The sequence below is a fragment of the Triturus cristatus genome, chromosome 3_1 (assembly GCF_964204655.1).
Source record: "Triturus cristatus chromosome 3_1, aTriCri1.1, whole genome shotgun sequence".
Lineage (NCBI taxonomy): Eukaryota > Metazoa > Chordata > Amphibia > Caudata > Salamandridae > Triturus > Triturus cristatus.
The window spans coordinates 1,172,461,091-1,172,488,672 of NC_140583.1; the positions used below are offsets into that span (position 1 = coordinate 1,172,461,091).

General features: G+C 47.3%; 2 protein-coding genes across 4 annotated transcripts in view; one reads left to right on the forward strand and one right to left on the reverse strand.

Annotated features, from left to right (window-relative positions):
• The window catches only part of ROBO3 (roundabout guidance receptor 3), a 1,168,980-nt gene that overhangs the window by 714,259 nt on the left and 427,139 nt on the right, over positions 1 to 27,582 (reverse strand). The window contains exon 5 of the mRNA XM_085646102.1: positions 1,685 to 1,823. Coding sequence (XP_085502228.1) covers positions 1,685 to 1,823 — 139 coding nt within the window. The remainder of the gene's footprint in view (positions 1 to 1,684; positions 1,824 to 27,582) is intronic.
• The window catches only part of LOC146861725 (uncharacterized), a 422,385-nt gene that overhangs the window by 146,614 nt on the left and 248,189 nt on the right, over positions 1 to 27,582 (forward strand). The gene's annotated exons all lie outside the window — the stretch shown is intronic.

Below are 27,582 nucleotides of genomic sequence, written 5' to 3' on the forward strand. Positions count from 1 at the left end.
TTTCTAGGTGGTATGGCTCCTATATGGAATGTTTCTGCTAATATACGTAAATTTATAGACCTGTATATAGCCATTACTCTGCAGATAATTACGACCAATTGGAAAGATGCCTCCAAGATCTCCTATAATGCATGGTGGAATCTATTATGTCATCATCACCGATTGGATCGTACTTTTGCCACCACTGTACCTCTTTTGATCAAAAAGGATTTGTTATGGTTGCCATTAACCAATTTTCTTTCCCAAACTGTTCCTTAAATAGCTGTTTTTATTTCTTTTTTTTCTTTTGTTCATGTTATAGATACAGCTTCTCCTAATATGTTTATTCATTTATTAGCTCACTGTACTTATATGATGTTTATTCTGTATAATGGTTGCATTTTTCCCCCCTCCCCCTCCTTTTTTCCTCCTCTCTTCTCTACCCTCCCTACCCATTACTCAAAACCTTAAAATGCTTTTTACATATGTATATTCTCTACCTTCCTATGGCACTTTTCTCAGATTGTACGATTTAGGTTTTTTTTCTATTGTTCTATTACATTGCCTTGGTCTTTTTTTTGTACTGATGTTTTACTTGGATTATGATATTTAATAAAGCTTTCTAAACTTAAAAAAAGAATAGCAAGGATTAGGCAAAAACCCCTCACAATACACAGTTGGCCCCCATAAAAAAACAAAAAAAAATTCTACTGCAACCACAGGTCTCAAAGATCCCAACAGTACTTTAGTCCAATGTAAATGTTTAAGCCCCCTGCCAAATTCACAGCAACAAAATCCAAGGGGGTGGCCCAGCCAAGCCTTGTACAGATGCGGACGGGCTCAGACGGGCCTGCCCTTGGTCACGCCCAGGCACGATGGCGCACTGCGTGAGTGCTGAGTGGGCTGTATGGCTCGTCATGGGAAGCCCCGCCCCCTTACAGCAAGTGTGCAGCTGAAGCTCCTGGCACCTGGGCTGCTGGATGTTGGAGTCCCTATGCTCTTTGGGGTCTATGGAGGCCGAAAGCGCCCCTCCTGTCTTCACTGGCGCCCCACGCTGTTAGGGTGCTGAGCGGGCTATGTGGCTCATCACGGGAAGCCCAGCCTCCTTACAGCGAGTCTGCAGCTGAAGCTTCTGGCATCTGGGCTGCTGGATGTTAGGGTCTATGGAGGCCAAAAGCACCCCTCCTGTTTTCACTGGCATCCCCACAATGTGTGGAAATTGGGTTTCAGAAATATTTATCATATCCACGTCACCAAGTAAAGTGCTTTGATTCGTTTTGAACCTATTTAAACAGTTGTTTCCGTCAACAATTTAACATTACAAAATGCATTCCGAATTACTTAAATACATTTTGAAATATGTGTTGTGTGGTAGGAAAAAATGACAGCATGCAGCCTTTCATTTTACACTGCCTGTATCCCAGCATGATTGTCAGACAATTCACTCTACTTTTCTCTCTGTGACTGCAAAGTCTGAGGATTTTGTAATCACCAATCTCCAGGATAAAATAAGCAGCAATTTGTAAAAAGACATTCGCTGGCATTTGACCTCATGCCAGCCATGTGTGCATCAAATACGGCAACATGGAAACACCCTGGCTGTTTTATAATTAATTCTTTGCAGCCATCTGTAAGCCATGATCTATTTTCTTTTCTACACGATTTTATACTTGTGTTGCTAACAATAATACGTGCTGTTCCTTACCTCCCTTGTGGCAATTCTCCATCGTCCTTTTGCCAGCGAACTGTAGGTAGAGGGTCACCCGCTACCTCGCAGTGGAAATTGACAGTGTCCTCCGCAAGGACCGCTTGATTAGTTGGCCTTTTAACAAAGGAAGGACGCTCTGCGAACAAGAACACGGGCGAGGATTACAGGTGCACGGCCATTCCCAACATTAAAATTATTATCCTCAGATATCACTGGGAGTTAAAATTCGGAATTGCACTGAGTGTGTCATGCTGAACCAGCCGAAGGTCCTCTGATGTTTCTACTGTCATGACGTGAGGATTTACTGTTATTCCAGGCACACTTATTCCAGCATTCCCGCGGTCTGCAGGCACCTCAGAACACGTGCCCCTTCAGCACCAAGAAAGTACGTGATACATTTAACTTGATTCTATATGGCGCTTATGTGCATTTGGATAGTGTTCTCTAAGGTACACATTAATTTGACCAATGAATTTGACCTGATTCACAGATTTCCTCTGTGACTTCAAACATGAAACAGTTCATATAATAAAAATGTCAGTTTTTACTATCTTCTGTTTCCCCTCCTACCAACTAACTTTAATCACAAGAATGTAATCCCTTATTTCAAAACATTGTTTCATTCTTCCACTAAACTTAACCAGCCATTGTAATCTCGTCTCATTACCTGTTTTCACAAGCAGTTTTTAGCAGTGTAAGCCCAGATACAAAATTCCACTGATGATTCCATAACCTCAACGCCCTCCCCTTTGGATGAGCGTCGCGGAAGCCTTTGCACAAGGACCACTTTTCATACTCCATGGTCATACACACGAAGACACTGAGTGAATATCCAAAAGTAGCCTTTCAAACCAGGGATTCTTGAAATGGTTGGACAAAAGAGACACTGACTGGCTGGAAGTTGAGGACTACATAGGCTGATGAAATACAGAGTCAGTGCTGAGATGATGCAACAGTACAAGAAGGAGAACGCTGGAATGGATACAAAGAGACATGGAGGAGTCACAAGTTGAAGGATGGAAAAAGTGTTTGAAGACATAACAAGCTGATAACCTGGTACAACAAAATGAAAGCTACAAGTGGAAAACAGCGTATTTAAACCATATAAGGAAAAGGTATAAATGATGTAGGGTTAGATTTGATAAGGAGACAGGAAACACAAAACAGCCATTGTAAATCATGGTGCACAAAGAGGGGAAGATCGGCCTACAATGGGTTTAGGCGAGAGAAAAATAAAAAAGAGGGTGATTGAAGGCACAAGGTAAAGCAACGCAAACAAACAAATAACACAATAGAACTAAATATAAAGAAGAAAGTCTGAGGATGTTCAATAAGCCCTACAACGTGGAGAATGAGAACATGTGATGGTGCATACAGGAGGAAGTCTAGTCAATATAAAATTTATTGTGTAGATTACTTAAAACCATGACAATAAAAGCATTAAAAAAAAAAAAGAAACATATTATACAAAGGCGGAAGAGGATAAGGATTCTGAACCACCACAGTAGGGGAAAAGAGCTTGGCTGTGTGTTTGACATACCATCCAATTACCGTGACTATAAAGTTATTTTCCTAACAATAGTAGAATTGTAGAGCACAGATGATCGTGCATATGGAATTCTGCCTTTTGATCGACGCGGGAATCATTGTCTGACCTTTCCTGCACAAGCTCCTCGCCGGACCCGCTGCGCGGGTCCCGCAGCGCCCTTTGCACATCGTAAGGGCGGTCTGGAACTGGGGTTGCCTCAACCGGGGTGAGCGTCATTGGACAGGGCTGCGAGCAGCAGGGGACTCCATTGTCCAGGAGTCCCTGCGAGCCCTATTGCTTACACCTGGGCTGCTCTCCCTGGACGACACGCCTCCTGCTTAGCTGCGAGTTAAAGCGGAGCACCAAGCCTTCATTCCTGGGACTCACCTTGCCTTTTGATCGACGCGGGAATCATTGTCTGACCTTTCCTGCCTTTCCTGCACAAGCTCCTCGCCGGACCCGCTGCGCGGGTCCCGCAGCGCCCTTTGCACATCGTAAGGGCGGTCTGGAACTGGGGTTGCCTCAACCGGGGTGAGCGTCATTGGACAGGGCTGCGAGCAGCAGGGGACTCCATTGTCCAGGAGTCCCTGCGAGCCCTATTGCTTACACCTGGGCTGCTCTCCCTGGACGACACGCCCCCTGCTTAGCTGCGAGTTAAAGCGGAGCACCAAGCCTTCATTCCTGGGACTCACCTTGCCTTTTGATCGACACGGGAATCATTGTCTGACCTTTCCTGCCTTTCCTGCACAAGCTCCTCGCCGGACCCGCTGCGCGGGTCCCGCAGCGCCCTTTGCACATCGTAAGGGCGGTCTGGAACTGGGGTTGCCTCAACCGGGGTGAGCGTCATTGGACAGGGCTGCGAGCAGCAGGGGACTCCATTGTCCAGGAGTCCCTGCGAGCCCTATTGCTTACACCTGGGCTGCTCTCCCTGGACGACACGCCCCCTGCTTACGTATTTTCTAAATATAAGAAGCAACGCTACTGCTGCGCGGGAGCGCGCGGGAGCGCGCGGGGCTAAGCCCGGCAAAGGGCGGGCCGTCTGTGGCCGTCAGGGGCCAGAGGAGGCCGGGCCAGGCTATACCCTGTTCAAATCGTGTCTTTGACTTTGGAGTGGTGAGTGTACCACTATCTTCGACCTATAGTGAAGCCTGTTATCAGTGCATAGATAAAATGTCGAAATGGAAATCTGGGGACAAGCTGGTGGGTACTCTGGACGCTTTCCTGGTAAGAGCTGAATCCGTGCTGGTCCACGAAATTGAGGCCACGGAGCGGAGATTGTCTCTAGACCCTAGGCTGCTAGGAGGGGGGGCTATCCCTGCTGCCCCTCCACATGCCTCTAGTTCGCCACCTAAAGCCACCGACACTACTAACAAGAACAAGACCCCTACCCATAGCCAAGTTCCCATGTCTATTGAGAATTCCCCCATTCCTACTATCCATACTAACCCGGCTAGTCCAGTCAGGGTAAAGACCAGGGGGATGAAAGCTGTGGGAAGATCAGCCAAGGTTCCCCAGAACAAAACAAAGAAGGGACGTAGTACAACTAAAACTAAAAACACACTTGCAAAAGTCCCGACCGAGGCTTCTGTTCATGGTGGACCTAACTCTCCCCCTATAGATATCCAGCCTAGCGACCCTCCTGTCATTAATTGCTGCCTGTCCAAAAGGGAATTCATCAAATTATTAGAAGAAAACCTTTCCGCCATTTTGGAGCCGCTCCATAAACGCTTGGATTTGGTTGATCGCAGGCTGGCTAAGATGGAGGAGGCCTTAGATCATATGCCCCCAGTATCTACATTACAGCCTCCTGCGCAAATTTTAGCAGGGGTTACCCCACCACCGACAGATGACAACTGTAGTAATCAGATGGGTGCCACAACACGTTCTATTAAACTGGTGGGTGGGGCAAGGAAAGCGGGGGATGTAAGAACTATCGTGCCAACAGATAGATCCAACGCAGAGGGCCCTCCCAATAAAATACTCTTGGCTTCTAGGAGTAGTTGCGGCCAAATATCCAGCAACAACTTAGGTGACCATACGAGGCATCCCTTTTTACATTTGCCCCCCAAGCTACTCCCTACACCATTGTCTTGGCAAATGTTCCTTCCTTACCAATGGACTCTCAAGAGCATTGGTCATCGTTAAGGAATAAGGCTCAACATTATCTGAATAAAAAGACCGGCATTGGGGACAGGCTGTATATGGACTTCAAAATGGCTAGAAGGATCGACTGGGTGGGCTACTCGGACAAAAATCTAGCCGGGGATTGCGTGGTCCTAAGTTTTAGGTCCCCAGGACTGGTAAATCATATACTCGAGATTGCCGCCAATGCCCCTAATGATTGGCTGTCCATTAGTATTCTACCATTAGGCTATTTCTACAAACAGGAGGTGGCTATGCGACATAGAGGTGTCCAATTTTACAAGGGAGCTGTCCATAGACCAGATTCCCGTATTGAGCTTAACAACCAGCTTGAGGTCTTATCCTCCTTAGAAGACATTGATTGACAGAGATTGGGTGGTCTGGGGTATACTATGGAAGGTGATGCTGGAACTGCTATCGACCCTGCTGCACTCCAACAAGTTAACTCGGTTGTGTTTGATGTTCCAAGGGAGATTCCAACTTCACCCACAATGCAGTTAGGCAGCCCACATGTAGTGCCATCAACCCCTGATGGGTGTCCGATTAACCCTGGATCCAAGGGTCCCATGACCATTGCTTCTTGGAATATTGCTGGGCTGGAATCTAAGACTGGCCTAGCAGACTGGTCATCATCAATTGATGAAGTTGACATCTGGGCATTCCAAGAACCATGGGCAGTGGAGAACATCTTCCATGCAGGATATTTAAATTTCTCGAAACCTGCAACCAGGGGACATAGAGGGCGACCGGTGGGAGGTTTAACTTTTTGGGTTAGGCAAACTAGGGGGGTTACTATTGAAATGATTCCCCTTGAAAACCCTGACATTCTGGGTATTAAAATCAAACTTCAGTGTGGCCCATGTTTTTTTCTCTTTAATATATATTCTAGGGGTCAAGTGGGTGGGAGGAGTTCCCAAGTTATCTCCGTACTTGAGACCTTTCTAGCGGAAAGCCCCTCTAATGATAACATCATTATTATGGGGGATTTTAATACTTGTTTTGAACCACTGGACAGTGAGGATGGTATGTTGAGTGAGGAGGAAGACGCATTTTGGGGCGTCCCACAGCTGAACTTACTGCCTGTCAAGAAATGGACGGAGGCAGCGCTCCAGGCAAAGGGGCTGTGTATGGAATGGGGCTTCAGAGCAGTTAATGGTAGGACTAAATCTGATGCCCTGGGTGTAGCGACGTTTGACAACAGTCGCACAAAAAGTAGGATTGACTATATATTGGTCAATTTGGAAATCGGGCACATAGTGCTAGATATGGTCGTTCAAATCCGTATTGAAAGTGACCATAATCCATTGGTTCTCTCTCTAGATATCCAAGGTTTCAACCCCCCGCTTGCTGGGAATACAAATAGCCGTGGAGTCCCACTAACATTGGGTAACGATTTTAGGCGGGTTAAATGGGCCAAGGTGGCTCTTGATGAGGCCAAAGTCCTAGAGATTAGGGCCCTGGTTGTAAGAGCTCTAGGAGAAATTAATAAATGTAGCTCTCAGGACATTCTTAATATTAAAGTGCCACTGATCCACAAGGAGCTTACTAGTAAGCTGAAGACCTACTTCATTAATACCAAGCCCATGAGGGCTAATTCAAAATTTGACCCAACATCCTGGTATAATGAGCTATGTAGGTCTACACATAAAGCCCTGTTGACCGCTATTAAATCCCACAATTAAACAGGCTCGGCTCTCGTATAAATCTACACTAAAGCAGGCTAAAAGAGAGTGGGATGAGGGTCATTGGAAGGATCTGCTCGAAGCCTGCAAAGGTAGGAATATGTCCCACTTTTGGGATCTATTAAAGCGGGGGAATGGACAGAGGATGCTAGTCCCCAACAATAATGTGGACCCACACCATTGGGTCGCCCATTTTGAAGCCCAATACCAGCAGAGCTCTGAGCGGGTGCCACTTGCTCCTGTTATAGCCATTGATATTCCTCTAAGGTTTAGTATTAAGAAGGTGGAGGCGGTTTTGAAGAACATCCCGAGCGGTAAAGCACCCGGTCCTGACTGCATCCCAGCGGACCTGTTTAGGCAGGATCACGATCTCTGGGCCCCATATATAACAAACATGATGAACTCATTGGCAGGGGGAACTCCATTCCCCATTTCTTGGTCCGGAGCAGAAATAATCCCAATTTTTAAAAAGGGAGATCGTTCTGCACCGGGCAATTATAGACCAATTAGTCTCATTGATGCGTTGCAAAAAATTATTGCTCGAGTCATTCTCGGGAGAATCCACACTTGGATGGCGGAAGGAGATATATTATCAAACCTCCAAGTAGGGTTTCGGGCCCACATGGGAACATTGGACCAGGTCTTTAAATTCGTTTTAATCTATTGGAATGAGGTCTTTCTGAGAAAGGGGCTTATTTTTGCAGCATTTGTGGACTTAAAATCCGCATTCGATCTTGTCCCAAGACCAAAACTTTGGGACGTGCTGTTAAGGCTAGGGATGTCTAAGGAACTAGTCGATTTTGTGATCAAGCTCCATAGCTCCAATTATGCCCAGGTTCGCTGGGGGAACCCAGGAGAGGTTACAGAACAATTTAAGGTAGAGAAAGGAGTCCGCCAGGGGTGCGTTTTGGCACCAACATTGTTTTCATTGTTTATAAATGGGGTTGTTCGTTTTTTTGAAGACCACCCCACTGATGCCCCAAAACTGGATGGCCAAAGGGTGCCCCTGCTCATGTTCGCTGATGATACCTTGATTTTATCTAAAACACGGCAGGGTCTGCAGCGGGCTTTATCCCGCTTCGAGGCCTTCTGCAGCGAACATGAGCTCGAGGTAAATGTAGAGAAAACAAAATGTATGGTTCTCCATGGGGCAGGAGATGTTTCGGCCAAAGTTTTAATGGGTGGGAAGCCCCTGGAGCAGACCAAAGTTTTTACCTATCTAGGTATCACCCTGGGCGAAAAGTTGAGTTGGACCCCACAGATGAAGCTTTTGGCTTTGAAACATTCCCAGCTAGCACGAGCCCTTTTAAGGGAGCACAGGCTCTCTTTAACCAAGCCAGTGGCACCAGTTATTAAGCTGTACTCTTTGAAAATAGTCCCTGCCATCTTATATGGCGCTGAGATTTGGGGGTGCTGCAATTTGTCCGATTTAATCCTGGCCCAAAATAAATTCCTAAGATCAATTGTAGGCCTCCCACGATCGACTCCTCGAATCCCTCTATTGTACGACTTAGGGTGCAATCCCATTGAGGACATTTTACAGCTCAGAATGGTCCTCTTCTGGAGAAGGTTATGGTCTACCCCTGAGTTACATCACTTCGCTAAGGCATTACTTGAAGTAAGGGGGTTGGACCACTCAAATAAGATCTCATGGCTGAAAAATGTCAAAAATCTCCTTATTGATATGGGAATGAGGGATTTCTGGGTATCCCCGGACATTGTTGCCCCCCCATCTAAGACCGATTTAAGAGCAGCATACTGGAGTCTAGTAAAATGTAGGAGATATTCTACTCTGGTGGGCTCTCCATTGACCAGAGCTTTTTGGGATTTTAAGGATGAACCATCCCTCGAAATATATTGGGATTTGATCACTAAACCTCGAGATCGTAGGCTGTATCACCAGTTTAGGGTAGAAACGCTCCCACTCAGGAAATTCACCAGTAAATGGAAAACTGGTACGGGAGATAGGTGCCCTTTCTGCCCTGACTGTATCGAAGATATAAACCACCTTCTCTATGTTTGTCCAGCCTACCACTCAGCTAGGGGCATGTGGCTCAAACCCCTGTGTAGATCTCTTTGTACAAACTCCGCTATGATCGCCAAACGTCTATTGAAAATTGGTGACAACGAAACCATCGCAATAGGGGTCGCTAAGTTCCTAAGCTGGGCTTGGGCTATTCGCGAAAGAAATAGTGGGTTATAGTAAACCTGTTTATTTTATTTAGATGGAGTTTTATGGTCCTTTCAAATTTTAAATGAATTATCGTTGTGTATAATTATGTATGTTATGATATTTTATTATGGTCACTGTATTTAATATAGTTTTTATTGTATACATGTCTTTCAAGATGAATAATCATAATAAAGACTCTTTTGATTGATTGATTGATAAAGAAGAAAGTCTGAGGATGTTCAATAAGCCCTACAACGTGGAGAATGAGAACATGTGATGGTGCATACAGGAGGAAGTCTAGTCAATATAAAATTTATTGTGTAGATTACTTAAAACCATGACAATAAAAGCATTAAAAAAAAAAAGAAATATATTATACAAAGGCAGAAGAGGATAAGGATTCCTTACAAGGCCATATAGTATAGATGGCATGTTATGCCTGAAAAAAAAAGTAAACTCTTGGTATACAGGCTTTCTCTCTACCTTCTTCCCTTTCCCTTGTCTTTTATGGGAACAATAAATGAGTTAAAAATCCACCATAAAATGGATTAAGAGTTTCAGCTAAGAAAAAAACTCGATTACAGTGTGGTCAAACTCTGCAATGCAATAATGTCCGTGATCCAAGAGCTAAGAGTTAACAGTTCATGACCATCTCAGTGCTTTGTTGTGAGTTTTTAAGGAAGTCCTGTACTGCTTTCAAAAATTATCTTGCCAGTTCGAGGGGCACCATAGTGGTAAAAATTCAGTGCATTGCATGGTTGCATGTTCTTATACCATGAATTAAGAAGAGTGGCTTTACTAAGGATCGTCAGGAGTCAAGCAACATCGGACAGCAGCACAGTAGATGTAGAAAAGTTTACAATTTGTAGCCGCATTGTCTACACTTGACTACTTTAGAAAGCAGCGGCCAGTTAGGATTAAAGTCTTTGATTTGTAATGCCAGCATCCTTACTGCCAAGAGTTTGGTCAAGCAAGCTTTCCCTATTGTGCAGTTAAGGTAAGGTTGTGCCCTAAGTCTGACTTGGCTGTCATTGTTGTATGATGCTGCCAGGGCCCTTAATGACGGTGTAGAATAAATTTTTTGCAAGTCTGTGTTCTTGGAAAGTAGTTTAGTCTGTTTTTTCTTTGTGCTTTTTATTGCAGTAGACGTAGGTGAGGAAGTATTTAGAGTGGTCAGGTCGATTTGTAAAGTTACTACTGCCGTCCTTAAATAGGTGGACCACGAGTTGATTTTATATTTGAAGATGTCTTGCAAAATGAATTTCAAGGAGCCATAATGCAACTATGGTAGTACTTTATGAAATACCCCATACTAGACCATGCAATGCCCTCCAGGCCGAATTAAAGTCTCACCAAGGGTCCCATGGTGTTATAGGGCAATTTAAACACTCTTTTATTATATTTCTAGGTGTAGTGTTTCGATGGTTTTGGTGAGTTGACCTGAAAAGGCCTCGCTGCCGTAGGTAATTGCAGATGGTAATACTGCCCTGAGCACCTTTCTGATTGACGCTGAGGAGGGGCTTTCACGGGCTGTGTATAATTGACAGAGTCTAGTAGTTATTAACGCTGCCTTGTTCTTTAGATGGCGCTTGTGTGTTGTTGATGCACCGTTTGCAGGGAACCATGTGCCCAGATAGTTATAAGATTTAGCTCCAGAGATTTTTAAGGGACCCAGGGACCAGTTATTACTTATTTTTGTAGCGTCCTTCCAAAGGATAGCACCTTTGTTTTGGCTTCATTTACATTCATCTTGTTAACACAATTATATAAGTGAAGCGAATTTAATGCTCTCTGGAGTCCTATTTTTGAGTTGTCAAGAAGGACGATGTCATCCGCGTATTGCAATTTTGTGATCTTAGTATTGCCAATTTTTGGGCAGATTAGGTTAGCGTTGATAAGTGCCCTGGACATGTCCACTGTATATAAATTAAACAACATTGGAGCAAGGACACACCCTTGCTTTAGCCCTTGGTTGGTTTTAATCTTCTTAGTTAACGCGGTGTCTGACAACTTGACCCTCACCCAGGTAGATGTGTATAACGATATGATGGTGTTGAGGAGGCCGCTGGGAATACCAAACACCTAGAGTGTTCCCCATAAGATACCTCTGTCAACTAGGTCGAAAGCAGATGAATAGTCCACGAAGCATGCTTAGAGAGCTGATGTTTTTTGCCTGGCGGACAAGATAGGATAAGGTGAGTATGTTATCCAATGTGGAGGAATTGGGTCTAAAGACAGTTTGGCAGAAAGGAATTGTTGCATTTGTTGTAGCCCAAGCCTCTAGATCTTTTAAGAGTGCGGCTGCATAGGTCTTAGCCTCGATATCCAATAAGGCTATCAGCCGATAGTTGCAGGGATTCTGTCTGTCTCCCTTTTTAAAAATTGAGTGCAATATTGAATCTCTCCAGCTGTCGGGCACTTGATGGAGTTTAGTGCAGGTTGTAAACGGTGAGGAAAGTATTGCGGACCATAATGACAAGTCTTCTTTGAACAGTTGGGCCAGAAGGCCATTTGGACCAGGTGCGCCTGAGGATCTTATTTTGCCTAGTACTTTTAGAGTGCTGTTAGTCGTAAGTATGGAGGCACAATCGTCTGAGTCATCAGAGAGGTCTGAGTGTTCCAGCTGAAGGACTCCTGGTTGATCCACTACATAAAGGTTATTTACGGGCAAAGACCACATGGCTTCGGTGATGGAGTTGCTCCTTATGAGTTCTTGGCTTGTTTTGTTTTTGATGTATCTCCATAGGTCTTCCTGATTATGTTTGCTCATGATTGAATGGACGTATTGTCAATCCTTTTCCCTCTGCTGATTTTTTTCCTGCCATATCAGTTGCCTATGCTGTTTTCTTGCACCTTGAAGTTCCAATGACAGGTCAGCTTTGGCTTGTTCGTTCCAAGTTTTCTTACGTGCTGTCGTCAGCTTGCAAATGTGCCTGTGAGCTAGCCAAAATAGTTTGATTTTTATTGATGGGTTTTAGCTGATGTCGCCCGGGGGCTGTTTGGGGATTAAGTAATTCACAGATGCCCTTAGTGATAGAAGCCCAGTAGGTTAGTAGGTATTCTCCACTTTGATCTTGCAGCGACTGTCCTGAGGCAACTTTCCAAGATGTTAAGTTCCGTAGGATGACGTGACCCCATTTTATTCTTTGAGTTAGATATAGTCTTTCGTCATTGCAAAAAGTGCCCAGAACCTTGTGGCCTTTGCATTTCGGGAGATTAATGTTAAAGGTTGTGCGAAGTGGAAGGTGGTCACTGTTGTTTGAGAAGTGCACTTTAAAGCTCACAAGGTAGTTTGTAAGTTTCGCCGAGGCAAAAACATAGTTGATGGTACTTATTCCCCTGAAGGTCTTCAAAAGTTGAGATGATGGTTCTTGATTGATAGCTAAAATCTGTACGGATTGTAGGCCATGTTTTCTTAAAATATTATTTATTTGGGTGCTGAGAGGATTTGGAGGTGAGCAGGTGGGGTTAAATAATCCTAGTTGTCACAGGTTAAAGTCACCGCAGATTATTATATTATGATTAACGGGATTGCAAAGGATTTGATCCAAGTTGTCGCACAGCTGGCGGAGTCGACTTGCTCATGCTGAGCTAAAGTTGTTAAAGTAGACGTTGATCAGTAGGATTTTAAGGCAGGACGCCGAAGACTTGGTGCTCTCCAGTACAAGCGCTTGAAGCATCACATCTTGAGTTGAAATTGAGTGTTTTTTTATTTTCATATTCAAGTTTAGGTATATTGACAGGCGACCAGAGGGCCTCCCAAAGATGTTTTTTTTTGGCTGCGTGATGGATCCCTTGGAAGCCGACAATTGTTAACGGGATTAGTGTAGGAGAGTAGGATCTTGACTTATGTTGCCCCCACTTTTTTCTGATGTTAACTAAGGGTGGGCGTAGTGGGCGTAGTGGGGCTACGTGAAGCAGCACGTAGTGTGCCCAAATCTACGCACACTACGCGCTTCGCGTAGCCCCACTACGTGCCACCCACCTCCCGCCCGCCCTCCTTTTAAATAATATCAGCAATGTAAAATAAATTAAAGTAAAGCGACTTACCGTAAGCGCGGCGTCTCCGGGGCTCCCTCTTCTTCGTTTCTAATTTCTTCTGACAAATGCGCATGCGCGGACGCCCGCGCATGCGCATTTCTCACAAGAAATGCGCATGCGCGGGTGTCCGCGCATGCGCATTTGCCAGAAGAAATTAGAAACGAGAAAGAGGGAGCCCCGGAGACGCCGCGCTTACGGTAAGTCGCTTTACTTTAATTTATTTTTCATTGCTGATATTATTAAAAGGAGGGCAGGCGGGAGGTGGGTGGCGGGTGGCAGGCAGCTACGCTTCGCCCTCGGCGTGTGCGTAGCGCTGCCCTGCTTCGCCTACTTCGGAAAGTGCGAAGCAGGCAGCGCTACGTACACTACGTGGGCGAAGCGTAGTGCTACGCCCGGGGTTAATGTTAACACTGGTTTCTGGCTATAGTCTGGCTGGGACCCTGCTAATCAGGGCCCAAGCCTCTCTGTTCTCTCTAAACAACTTGGAGTGCATATTAGATGCACTAGTGATTGGATACTGTGGTACCTTATGAGCCCCTAGTATATGGTACCTTAGGTACCAAGGGCATAGGTACTTCACAGGCCCACCAGGGGCTGAAGCATGTATTATGCCACCCCTGGGAAGCAGACTAAATCTGACACCACAGGCCTGCTACTGCAGCCTGGGTGAGGTAGTGTTAGCACTCCTCACCCCTAAGGCAGGCCCTATCAATCCTGAGGGCAGGGTGCTTGGTTTCCATGTGAGGGGGGTGCCTCTGCCTGAGCAGAACCCCTCTCCAGCTGGCAGAGTCTATTCTCTGTGGCTGTTTGTGGATGCGGTTAAACCATATACTCTTACGTGCATTATAACCTAGCGGTAAATGCTAACTTTGGGATGGCTGCATCAAAACATGTTGTGTTTGGTGTCAAACGCCTTGGAATCATACCCCCACACCAGTAACTGGTGTGGGAGTATGATTCCACTCTTCTAGGGGGATAGACATGTACTTACTGTGGAAACACGGTATAATCCTGAAAGAGCCCTGGCATCACAAAATGGATGTCACCAGCACAGACACTGGGCTGCCCTCCTGCTGCTGCCCGAAACTCACAGTGGAGGAGGCCCAACAATAGCCATCCTGTCAAAGGAAGGTGTCACCATATTCCAGACAGGATTTAGTGTATTGGGGCTGGGTGGGTGCACTCCTAGAGTGCTTTGAAGTCCTGCACTGGGGGAACAGTAGGCCAGCTCAGACAGGTTCAAGGGCTGCCTGCCCCTGCTCTGGTGCGAAACTGGACAAAGGGAAGTGGGTGTAACCACCCACTCCCCTGACCTTCCCATAGGAGTGCTCATAGAGCTAGTCCCTCCCTTTCTTTTAGTATAAGATAGGGAACCCTTGCCATTGCAAACTAGATTACCCTGGATGACGCTCTGAAGAAGAATACTGGACCTTCGACGTTCCACTACCTTTGGAAGATTGAAGAATCTCCCTTGGAGTCAAGGAGTGACTCCCCTGCTTGGCAGGCATCAAAACTTTGCATCAACGGTCGCAAACTTTCCTGCTCCCGCCGGAGTCCGAAGTCCCTGCAGCCCCGGAAGTAGATTTCCTGACTTCTCGACGGCCATCGTGAGTCCCCAGCAAAGCTGAGGCAAGTGGACCCCACAAGTGACGAGGAACAGCAATACCCGGGTACTGTGCACTATTGTCGAGTGCAACCCCTTCACGACGTTCTACGAACTTGTGCATTGGACCACGTGTGGTCCAAGCCTCCAGCAGGATTTCCACAGAAAATCAGAGCCTACCTCGCCCTGAGTGACCGTGGGCACCGGAGAAAGTGAATCCTCCCGAGGCGTCTTCGCGATCCCTTGCCGTCTGGCTTGTGGGTCCCCTGAAGACTTTTCTATCAAACCAAAGGGTTCTCCTGATTGCTCCAGGCCTGCCGTGACTTACCCTCACTGGGTGAGTCCCTCAGACTTTGCTGGTCTGCACCGTTGACTTTCTTCACTTTCCACGAGACTTGCTGTTGCCAAGGCTTGTTGGCTCCAATCCAGTTGCCGACACCTCAGTAAGCTGCAGACTTAGTGGGACACGCCGAATCCAGCTCCTGGTCATCATCGACGCCTCCTGGACCTCGTGGCTGAAGAGTGAAGACACCTGTGATCACCTGAAATCACCCGACGACTGTGGGTATCCATCTTCCTGGGCCCGGGTCACTGGCAAGTGACTTTGAACACTGTCTCCTCTGCTTTCAGGTCTTCTTTCTTCAGAATCCAGCTTTGGATTCCACCGGACACTTCTTCTGTCTTCACAAGCAGCAAGTCTTCTTTGGCTCCCATTGAAAACGATGCCGCGACCCGACACCAAAAGACACCCATGCACCCGGCTTCCCTGGGTGAGGTAACTCGTGCACTCCGGTGCTCCTGTGTGTGTTGCCTCTAGAACTATTTACCCTGTAAATGACTTGCTTGTAGACTCTCCCAAAGTATCCTAAAACTTAAAAATTCCAACCGCGACTTGCTCCGTTGAAGTCTATTGGGAACCGCAGCTGTGTTCTCACACTGCATGCGTCTCCCGTGGGTCCTTTACTTACCAGCCTTGGGTGGATTAGTGAGGCCCCAGCGCTTCTGAAGACCTTAGGCCTTCTCCCTTCTCAAGTCGTTCTTCTTATACCTCGTTTTTAGTATATGATCTGGTACGCCCCTAGGGCCCCATCCATATAAGTGCTTAATTTGTTGTGAAACGTTGATTTGCGCATATGTTACTGACTTCTAATCTCATAAAGAGATTAGTAGAGTGTGTCTAGAAATAACTACATATATATTTTAGATATATACCTGTGTGGTGTCTTTTCATTTGGTAATTCAAGAGATTATAAGGTAAAACAAGCTGCTTTACATTCCACAGAGACTTAGCCTGAAGGCTGCTCTCCACAGCTACCACTAGGATAGCTTTCTTAAAAAGGTTGTCTTAAACCTATCTACCATAAGAGTCGAATTGTACTGGTGCAAGGTGGCCACTTTAACTAGTGACCAGCATATAGCAGGCCAACTTCTCACATTGGTGGGCAGCGTGTGGGATTCCAGCTTGCCATTGTTTTACCAGAAAATCTCCATTTGAATTACTAATTGAAAACCAATAAAGGTACTCAAGGTACATATGAAGTCAAGCTTAGTATCAACAAGTTCTACTGAACTTAGAGCTGTGTGTGAAGGGATAGCACACCCTTGCTACAGCTCAAGCTAGGATCAGTAGGCGACAAACTAGTGTAGGTAGTACAACACTGCACAACACTAGAGTGTCCTCAAAGGGTGGAGCCAGTGGGTCCACTCAGCCTCAGTATAAGGACATGACTTTCTTTGACTTGAAAGCCATGTGTGCTGCAAGGCACCTAAAGCTAGGACAGAGTCCCTCAACACTACACCTGATAGATCTGCTGACAGCAAATGATCTTAGATTAGCTCTAGGAGCTAATAGGTCTGAATCAGGGGGTGGGTCAGCTATAGTCTCGGGGTCGGATGATGAAAATCAAGATGACCTGGACTCTGTGGTTGAAGGGCCAGACCCACATGGGTCTGAAAAGGACAGAGGAATTCTCCCTAAGAGAACTGACAGAGTGGAGGAGAGGCCTAGATCCCTTTCTAGGGAATCTGACCACTCATATCACTCTGGCAGGGAATCTGTCCAGCAGAGGGAGACCTCCTCTGACAGAATGTAAAAACTGCTGCGGTATGAGGAAGCAAGATTTGCCCTTAAGGCCAAGCAGTTGGCATTAGACTTTGAGCTCCAGAGAGCTTCTAAAAGAGAGGGGTTAGAACCCCCTGGTGGCACCAACAGTGTCCCTAGAGTCAGAGATTACATTCCAGATCATATGAACTTGTCCAAGGTTGTTCCTCCCTACCAGAGTGGAGATGATATCCACAAATGGATAACTACTATGGAGAGGGCCTGTAGAGTACAACTGGTCCCCCACAAGCAGTGGGCAGCAATCTTGTGGCTCTCCTTTTCTGATAAAGGTAGAGACAAGCTCCTCACTGTTAGAGAAGAGGATGTTGATGATTATGAAGTCCTGAAGAGTGAATTGATAGATGGGTTTGGCTTAACCACTGAACAGTACAGTTTGAAGTTCAGGGATACCCAGAAAGCACAGACTCAGGACTGGACTGACTTTGTTGATTGTGCAACCAAGGCTCTGGAGGGTTGGCTGGTTGGTAGTAGTTACTGATTTTAAGGGATTGTATAATCTTATGATGAGAGAACAGATCCTTCATAATTGCCAAAATCAGTTGTTGCATCAGTACCTGGTGGACTCTGATCTGACCTCTCCCCAAGAATAGGGAAAGAAGGCAGACAAATGGGTCAGAACTAGGGTGAGGCAGAAAACCCAGAACCAAGGGGTTGACACTAAGAAGCAAGATCCTAAAGGCTCTGAGAAAGGTGGGGATAAGTCAAAAGACCAGAAGTCTTCACAAGGGCTGTGAGAAGTTGGCTTGGCATAGGCTGGTCACTAGTTATAGTGGCCACCTTGCACCAGTCCAATTCGAGTCTTATGATGGATAGGTTTAAGACACCTTTTAAAGAAAGCTATCCTAGTGGTAGCTGTAGAGAGCAGCCTTCAGGCTAAGTCTCTGAGGAATGTAAAGCAGCTTGTTTTACCTTATATCTCTTGAATTACCAAATGAAAGGACACCACACAGGTATATATATCAAATATATATGTATTTATTACTAGACACACTCTACTAATCTCTTTATGAGATTAGAAGTCGGGAACATATATGCAAATATCAACATTTCACAATAAGTTAAGCACAAATATGGCTGCGGCCCTAGGGGCGTACCACACCATATACTAAAAAAGAGGTTTAGGAAAGTCGACTTGCAAGAGTACAAGGCCTAGGGCCTGTAGAATCGCTGGGGCCTCACTAATCCACCCAAGGCAGGTAAGTAAAGGACCCACGGGAGACGCGTGCAGTGTGAGAACACAGCCACGGGTTCCCCATTGATTTCAATGGAGCAAGTTGTGGTTGGATTTTTAAAGTTTAAGGGTACTTCTAGAGATTCTACAAGCAAGACACTTACAAGGTAAGTAGTTCGAGGGCCAACACGCACAGGAGCACCGGAGTGCACGAGTTACCTCACCCAGGGAAGGCGGGTGCATAGGTGTCTTTTGGTGTCGGGTCGCGTCGTCGTTTTCAATGGAAGCTGAAGAAGTTTTGCTGCTTCTGAACATTGGAGAAGTGTCCGGTGGAATCCAAGGCTGGATTCAAGATGAAGAAGACCTGAAAGCAGAAGGGACAGTGTTCACAGTCACTTGCTAGTGACCCGGGGCCAGGAAGATGGATGCCCATGGAAGTCGTGGTGATTTCAGGTGATCAAGGGGGTTTTGACTCTTCAGCCACGAGGTCCCGGAGGCCTCGACGACAACCAGGAGCTGGATTCGCAGTGTCCCACAAAGTCTGCAGCTTAATGAGGTGTCGGCAGCCGGATTGGAGCCAACAAGCCTTGGCAACAGCAAGTCTCGTGGAAAGTGAAGAAAGTCAGCGGTGCAGACCAGCAAAGTCTGAGGGACTCACCCAGCGAGGGTAAATCAGGGCAGGCCTGGAGCAACCAGGGGAGCCCTTTGGTTCGATGAGAAAGTCTTCAGGGGACCCACAAGCCAACGGGCAAGGGATCACAAAGACACCTCGTGAGGATTCGCTTCACAGGAGCCCACGGTCCCTCGGGACGAGGTAGGCCTCTGATTTTCAAGGGAAATCCTGCTGGAGGCTTGAACCACATGTGGTCCAATGCAGAAGTTCGTAGAACGTCATGAAGGGGTTGCACTCGACAATAGTGCATGGTACCCGGGTATTGCTGTTCCTCGTCACTCGTGGGGTCCACTCGCCTCAGCTTTTCTGGGGACTCACAATGGCCGTCGAGAAGTCAGGAAATCTACTTCTGGGGCTGCAGGGACTTCGGACTCCAGCAGGATCGGGAAAGTTTGCGACCGTTGATTCAAGTTTTTCGTGCCTGCCAAGCAGGGGAGTCACTCCTTGACTCCAAGGGAGATTCTTCAGTCTTCCAAAGGTAGTGGAACGTCGAAGGGCCAGGATTCTTCTTGTAGAGCGTCGTCCAAGGATATCTGATTTGCAATGGCAAGGTATCCCTATCTTATACTAAAGGAAAGGGAGGGACTAGCTCTATGACCACTCCTATGGGAGGGTCAGGGGAGTGGGTGGTTACACCCACTTCCCTTTGTCCAGTTTTGCGCCAGAGCAGGGGCAGGTAGCCCCTGAACCGGTTAGAGCTGGCATGTGCACGGAGGAGCCTACTGCTCCCCCAGTGCAGGACTTCAAAGCACTCTAGGATTGCACCCACCCAGCCCCAATACACTAAATCCTGTCTGGAAGGTGGTGACACCTTCCTGTGACAGGATGCCTATCGTTGGGCCTCCTCCACTGCAAGTTTCAGTCAGCAGCAGGAGGGCAGCCCAGTGTCTGTGCTGGTGGCATCCATTTTGTGATGCCAGGGCTCTTTCAGATTTCTACTGTGTTTCCACAGTAGGTACATGTCTTCCCCTCTAGAAGGGTGGGGTCAAGCTCCCACACCAGTTACTGGTGTGGGGGTATGATTCCAAGATGTTTGACACCAAACACGACATGTTTTGAAGCAGTCATTCCAAAGTTAGCATTTACCGGTAGGTTATAAGGCACTTAAGAGTATATAGTTTAACCGCATCCACAAACAGCCACAGAGAATAGACTCTGCCAGCTGCAAAGGGGCCCTGCTCATACAGAGGCACCCCCTCACATTGTAAACCAAGCACCCTGCCCTCAGGATTGATAGGGCCTGCCTTAGGGGTAACTGATAGGCTTATATGTGTGTGTAAGGTGAGATATAGGGAATCTATACCTCAGTGAGGAGTGCTAACACTACCTCACCCAGGCTGCAGTAGCAGGCCTGTGGTGTCAGATTTAGTCTGCTTCCCAGGGGTGGCATAATACATGCTTCAGCCCCTGGTAGGCCTGTGAAGTACCTATGCCCTTGGTACCTAAGGTACCATATACTAGGGGCTCATAAGGTACCACAGTATCCAATCACTAGTGCATCTAATATGCACTCCAAGTTGTTTAGAGAGAACACAGAGACTGGGGTCCTGATTAGCAGGGACCCAGCCAGACTATAGCCAGAAACCAGTGTTAATATCAGAAAAAAAGTGGGGGCAACATAAGTGCAGATCCTACTCTCCTACAAGGGCCCCAAAAATCTGCATCTGGTGGGGACAGTCTAACAAAGGAAAAGGCCAAAAGAAGCCCAGGTGCAAATTCTGTAAACAGAAAGGACACTGGACTTCTGACTGTAACAAGTCCAAAGACCAAACCACCACCACTCCTGCCCCTAAGGCAACTGTTCCCCCTAGTACAGCTACTGGTGGAGGTGGTAATCAGAATAAGGGTGTAGTATGGTTGGTCCAGGGTTCTGAAGTGGACTCTGGCCTAGCGAGAGTACCCACCCAGGCATTGCTGATTTGTGATGGAGACATTGATATGTCCTTCCTAGTGAGCCCCAGTAATCTGGGCAAATACCAACATCAGCCTGTAATAAATGGCAAACAGGCTTTGGCATTCAGGGACACAGGTGCTAGTGTCACCATGGTGGCAGAGGATCTTGTGGACCCTGGGCAGATCATCCTGGGTGAAATGTACCAGGTTACCAATACCAGCAATGTCAGGACCAACCATAGTCTGGCACTTGTGAATTTCTCCTGGGGAGGGGTAACTGGCCTCAAGAAGGTAGTAGTCAGTGCAGACCTCCCTGTCGAATGTCTATTGGGCAATGATCTAGAGACTTCAGCCTGGTCTGAAGTATAGTTATGGACTCATGCTGAGATGTTGGGCATACCTGCAGAGGTATTTGCTGTGACCAGGTCACAGGCCAAAATGCATAAAGCTGAACCAGCTCTGGATTCTGAAAGTATGGACCATATGCTAACCAAGAGTAGGAGCTGTAGGGTTAAGGCAGTGCCTTCCCCTCTGTCTCAGATCACAGGTTCACCTCTTGAGGGAGGTAAAGCAGATCCTGAAGAAGGAACTGCCCCAGAGGGACTTGAACCTGATCAGGTTGAGTTCTTGTGGGCAGGGGGACCTTCTAGGGAAGATCTGAGCAAAGAACAACAGTGCTGCCCCTCTCTTGAACCCCTCAGACAGCAGGCTGCTGCTGAGGCTGCTGGGAGTGCTAGTGGGTCCCATAAAGTTTATTGGGATGAGGGACTCCTATATTCTGAGGCTAGAGATCCAACCCCTGGAGCCACCAGGAGGTTGGTAATACTTCAGAAGTTTAGGGGGTTCCTCTTGACCCTAGCACATGACATCCCTTTAGCAGGACACTTAGGCCAAAACAAGACCTGGGACAGGCTTGTTCCACATTTTCATTGGCCACATATGTCAGAGGACACCAGGGAGTTTTTTCGCTCCTGTGTCACTTGCCAAGCCAGTGGCAAGTCAGGTGACACAACAAAGGCCCCCCTGATACCACTACCTGTGGTGGGGGTACCCTTTGAAAGGGTAGGGATTTAAATTGTTGGTCCCCTTGACCCTCCAACAGCATCTGGGCACAGGTTTATCCTGGTGGTAGTGGATCATGCCACCAGGTACCCAGAAGCCATTCCCCTGAGGACCACCACAGCCCCTGTGGTGGCAAGAGCCCTCATTGGAGTTTTCTCCAGAGTGGGTTTCCCAAAGGAGGTTATATCTGACAGAGGTACCAACTTCATGTCAGGGTATCTAAAAGCAGTGTGGGAGTGTGGTGTAAACTATAAATTCACTACTCCCTATCACCCACGATGCAATGGGTTAGTGGAACGTTTCAACAAAACCCTTAAGGGAATGATTAAAGGCCTCCCAGAAAAGCTTAGGCGAAAATGGGACCTTTTACTTTCCTGCCTTCTGTTTGCATACAGAGAGGTTCCACAGAAGGGGGTTGGCTACAGCCCATTTGAACTTCTGTTTGGGCATCCTGTAAGAGGTCCATTATGTTTGGTGAAGGAGGGCTGGGAGTTACCTCTCAAACCTCCCAAATAGGATGTGATGGACTATGTACTTGGTCTCCGTTCCAGGATGGCTGAATGCATGAAGAAGGCAACTAAAAACCTGGAGGCCAGCCAAGAACTACAAAATACTTGGCATGACAAAAAGGCTGTGCTGACTGTATTCCAGCCAGGACAGAAAGTATAGGTGTTGGAGCCTGTGGCCCCAGCAGCCCTCCAGGACAAATGGAGTGGCCGCCATACAATTGTTGGGCACAAGGGAGAAGTCCCCTACCTGGTGAATCTTGGAACTCCCAGGAGCCCCCTTAGGGTGCTCCATGTCAACAGATTGAAAACATATGTTGACAGGGCTGACATGGGCTTGCTCATGGCAACTGATGAGGAACAGGAGGAGGAGAGTGACCCTCTCCCTGACCTGCTCTCACAGAACCCTGATGAAGGGTCAGTAGATGGTGTTGCTTTGGCAAGCAGCCTCACTGATCATCAGCAAACTGAGTGCAGACAAGTTTTGCAACAGTTTAGACACATGTTTAGCCTGACTCCTAGTCAGGCTTCCTGGTGCACCCATGAGGTGGACACTGGAAACAGTCTGCCTGTCCAGAGTAAAATCTACAAGCAACCTGACCATGTCAGGGACTTTATCAGGACTGAAGTCCAGAAAATGTTGGAGTTAGGTGTAATTGAGCCATCAGATAGCCCTTGGGCTAGTCCAGTAGTCCTAGTACCCAAACCTCATACCCAGGGTGGTAAGAAAGAAATGAGGTTTTGTGTAGACTACAGAGGCCTCAATGCAGTCACCAGGACTGATGCCTATCCCATACCAAGGGCAGATGAGCTGATTGATACTTTGGCCTCAGCCAAGTATCTTAGTACGTTTGACCTAACAGCTGGCTACTGGCAAATCAAGTTAGCTGAGGATGCCAAGGCCAAAACAGCATTTTCAACCCCTGGTGGGTGCTACCACTTTGTGGTGATGCCCTTTGGTTTGAAAAATGCACCTGCCACTTTTCAGAGGTTGGTGAACAAAGTTCTGACAGGGATGGAAACGTATTGCTCAGCTTATCTTGTTGATATTGCTGTCTTTAGTTCCTCCTGGCAGGATCACCTGATCCACCTCAGAAATATTTTGGAGGCCCTGCAAAAAGTAGGCCTCACTATCAAGGCCACTAAGTGCCAGATAGGGCAGAGTCAGGTTGTGTACCTGGGCCACCTTGTAGGTGGAGGCCAGGTTCAACCTTTACAGAGCAAAATCCAAACCATCATGGATTGGGTTGCTTTTTAGGCCCGACTGGGTAGTATAGGAGGTTTGTTAAGGGATATGGATCTATAGTGACCCCCTTAAATGATTTAACCTCAAAGAAAATGCCAAAAAAGGTTCAGTGGACAGCTAGCTGTCAAAAGGCATTTGAAGACCTGAAGCAGGCCATTTGCACTGCCCCCATCTTACAGAGTCCAGACTACACCAAAAAGTTCATTGTCCAAACAGATGCTTCTGAGCTGGGTGTGAGAGTTGTACTGTCTCAACTGAATGATGAAGGTCAAGATCAGCCAGTAGCTTTTATAAGCAGAAGGCTGACCCCTAGAGAGAAACGTTGGTCAGCTATAGAGAGGGAGGCCTTTGCTGTGGTGTGGGCCCTGAAGAAGCTGAGGCCATACTTGTTTGGCACTCACTTCATAGTTCAGACTGACCACAAGCCCCTCCTATGGCTCAAACAGATGAAAGGTTGGGAGAGGCTGTGGTCCGTCGGCTGCGCTGCCACCTCTGGTGCAGCAAACCAGGGTTCGAGCCTCGAGGTCGCGTCCACATCCTGTGTTTCTGGGCAAATCACTTAATTTCCCCGTGCCTGAATGAGTAATGTAAATACGGTGCTATGTAAAGCGCTCCAGTACCTTCGGGTCGAGTTCGCGCTATATAAATATGCAGAAAAAAACAAAAAGGTGAAAACCCAAAACTTTTAAGGTGGTCCATTTCCCTACAGGGGATGGACTATACAGTGGAACATAGACCTGGGACCCAACATGCCAATGCAGGTGGACTCTCAAGGTATTTTCACTTAGAACACGAAGACTCAACTGGTCAAGGTTAGTTTAGTGTCCCTGCGTTTGGGGGGTGTTGTGTAGGAGAGTAGGATCTGCACTTATGTTGCCCCCACTTTTTTTCTGATGTTAACACTGGTTTCTGGCTATAGTCTGGCTGGGACCCTGCTAATCAGGGCCCCAGCCTCGCTGTTCTCTCTAAACAACTTGGAGTGCATATTAGATCCACTAGTGATTGGATACTGTGGTACCATATGAGCCCCTAGTATATGGTACCTTAGGTACCAAGGGCATAGGTACTTCACAGGCCTATCGGGGGCTGAAGCATGTATTATGCCACCCCTGGGAAGCAGACTAAATGTGACACCACATGCCTGCTACTGCAGCCTGGGTGAGGTAGTGTTAGCACTCCTCACTGAGATATAGGTTCCCGATAGCTATACCTGCACACACATATAAACCTATCAGTAACCCCTAAGGCAGGCCCTATCAATCCTGAGGGCAGGGTGCTTGGTTTCCATGTGAGGGGGTGCCTCTGCCTGAGCAGGGCCCCTCTACAGCTGGCAGAGTCTATTCTCTGTGGCTGTTTGTGGATGCGGTTAAACCATATACTCTTAAGTGCATTATAACCTAGCAGTAAATGCTAACTTTGGGATGGCTGCATCAAAACATGTCGTGTTTGGTGTCAAACGCCTTGGAATCATACCCCCACACCAGTAACTGGTGTGGGAGTATGATCCCACCCTTCTAGAGGGATAGACATGTACCAACTGTGGAAACACGGTAGAATCCTGAAAGAGCCCTGCCATCACAAAATGGATGCCACCAGCACAGACACTGGGCTGCCCTCCTGCTGCTGACCGAAACTCGCAGTGGAGGAGGCCCAACAATAGGCATCCTGTCACAGGGAGGTGTCACCACCTTCCAGACAGGATTTAGTGTATTGGGGCTGGGTGGGTGCACTCCTAGGGCGCTTTGAAGTCCTGCACTGGGGGAGCAGTAGGCTCCTTGGTGCATATGCCAGCTCAAACCGGTTCAGGGGCTACCTGCCCCTGCTCTGGCGCGTAACTGGACTAAGGGAAGTTGGTGCAACCACCCTTTCCCCTGACCCTCCCATAGGAGTGGTCATAGAGCTAGTCCCTCCCTTTCTTTTAGTATAAGATAGGGAACCCTTGCCATTGCAAACTAGATTACCCTGGACGACGCTCTGAAGAAGAATCCTAGACCTTCGACGTTCCAATATCTTTGGAAGACTGAAGATTCTCCCTTGGAGTCAAGGCGTGACTCCCCTGCTTGGCAGGAACCAAAACTTTGCATCAATGGTCGCAAACTTTCCCGCTTCCGCCGGAGTCCGAAGTCCCTGCAGCCCCGGAAGTGGATTTCCTGACTTCTCGACGGCCATCGTGAGTCCCCAGCAAAGCTGAGGCAAGTGGACCCCACGAGTGACGAGGAACAGCAATACCCGGGTACCGTGCACTATTGTCAAGTGCAACCCCTTCACGACGTTCTACGAACTTGTGCATTGGACCACGTGTGGTCAAAGCCTCCAGCAGGATTTCCACCGAAAATCAGAGGCCTACCTCGTCCCGAGTGACTGTGGGATCCTCCCGAGGCGTCTTCGCGATCTCTTGCCGGCTGGCTTGTGGGTCCCCTGAAGACTTTTCTATCAAACCTGGTTGCTCCAGGCTTGCCCTGACTTACCCTCACTGGGTGAGTCCCTCAGACCTTGCTGGTCTGCACCGCTGACTTTCTTCACTTTCCACGAGACTTGCTGTTGCCAAGGGTTGTTGGCTCCAATCCGGTTGCCGACACCTCAGTAAGCTGCAGACTTCGTGGGACACGCTGAATCCATCTCCTGGTTGTCGCCAACGCCTCCTGGACCTCGTGGCTGAAGAGTCAAGACACCCGTGATCACCTGAAATCACCCGACAACTGTGGGCATCCAACTTCCTGGGCCCGGGTCACTGGCAAGTGACTTTGAACACTGTCTCCTCTGCTTTCAGGTCTTCTTTCTTCAGAATCCAGCCTTGGATTCCACCGGACACTTCTTCTGTCTTCACAAGCAGCAAGTCTTCTTTGGCTCCCAATTGAAAACGACGCTGCGACCCAACATCAAAAGACACCTATGCACCCGGCTTACCTGGGTGAGGTAACTCGTGCACTCCGGTGCTCCTGTGTGTGTTGGCTCTAGAACTACGTACACTGTAAGTGACTTGCTTGTAGACTCTCCCAAAGTATCCTAAAACTTTAAAATTCCAACCGCGACCTGCTCCATTGAAGTCTCTGGGGTTCCGCGGCAGTGTTCTCACACTGTATGCCTCTCCCGTGGGTCCTTTACTTACCTGCCTTGGGTGGATTAGTGAGGCCCCAGCGCTTCTGAAGACCTTAGGCCTTCTCCCTTCTAAAGTGGTTCTTCTTATACCTCTTTTTTAGTATATGGTCTGCTACGCCCCTAGGGCCCCAGCCATATAAGTGCTTAATTTGTTGTGAAACGTTGATTTGTGCATATGTTCCTTACTTCTAATCTCATAAAGAGATTAGTAGAGTGTTTATATATATACACACCTGTGTTGTGTATTTTCATTTGGTAATTCAAGAGATTATAAGGTAAAACAAGCTGCTTTACATTCCTCAGAGACTTAGCCTGAAGGCTGCTCTCCACAGCTACCACTAGGATAGCTTTATTAAAAAGGTTGTCTTAAACCTATCTACCATAAGAGTTGAATTGTACTGGTGCAAGATGGCCACTTCAACTAGTAACCAGCATATACCAGGCCAACCTCTCACAGTTAGTGACCATGTTTCTTGGAAACAGAGAACATCAGATGCCAGTAGCAGTGATTTTGCTGTGTTTGAGTTTAGAAGTCTTGAGAGCCCAGCTACATTCATGACAGAAAAGTTATCAGTTGTTGTGGCTCTAGACGCACACTTTTCACTGCTAGGAATAGACTAAGGCTTCACTCGACAAAATCTGGGGAACTCGTTTCCGGTCGGTTTGGTGTTCACCCCTTGTTTGTCCTGTTACTATTTTCATGGTCATGCTCCATTGTGGCACTCCAGGGTAGTTTTAAATTCCACACTCAGTATGTCATCTGAGGTTAGCTTTGACTGAATAGGAGTAGCCTGGAGTAACCTTAGTATGTTGGAACGATTCAGAATATTGTGCCTCCCTTCCGACGGATAGTATGGGAAGAGGGCCAGCTTGGTCGGTTGATCCTCGCCTAGGCACCTTTTAGAATGTCCATAATTATAAGGGTGAGCTAGGGAAAGGTGATTGTTGATAACT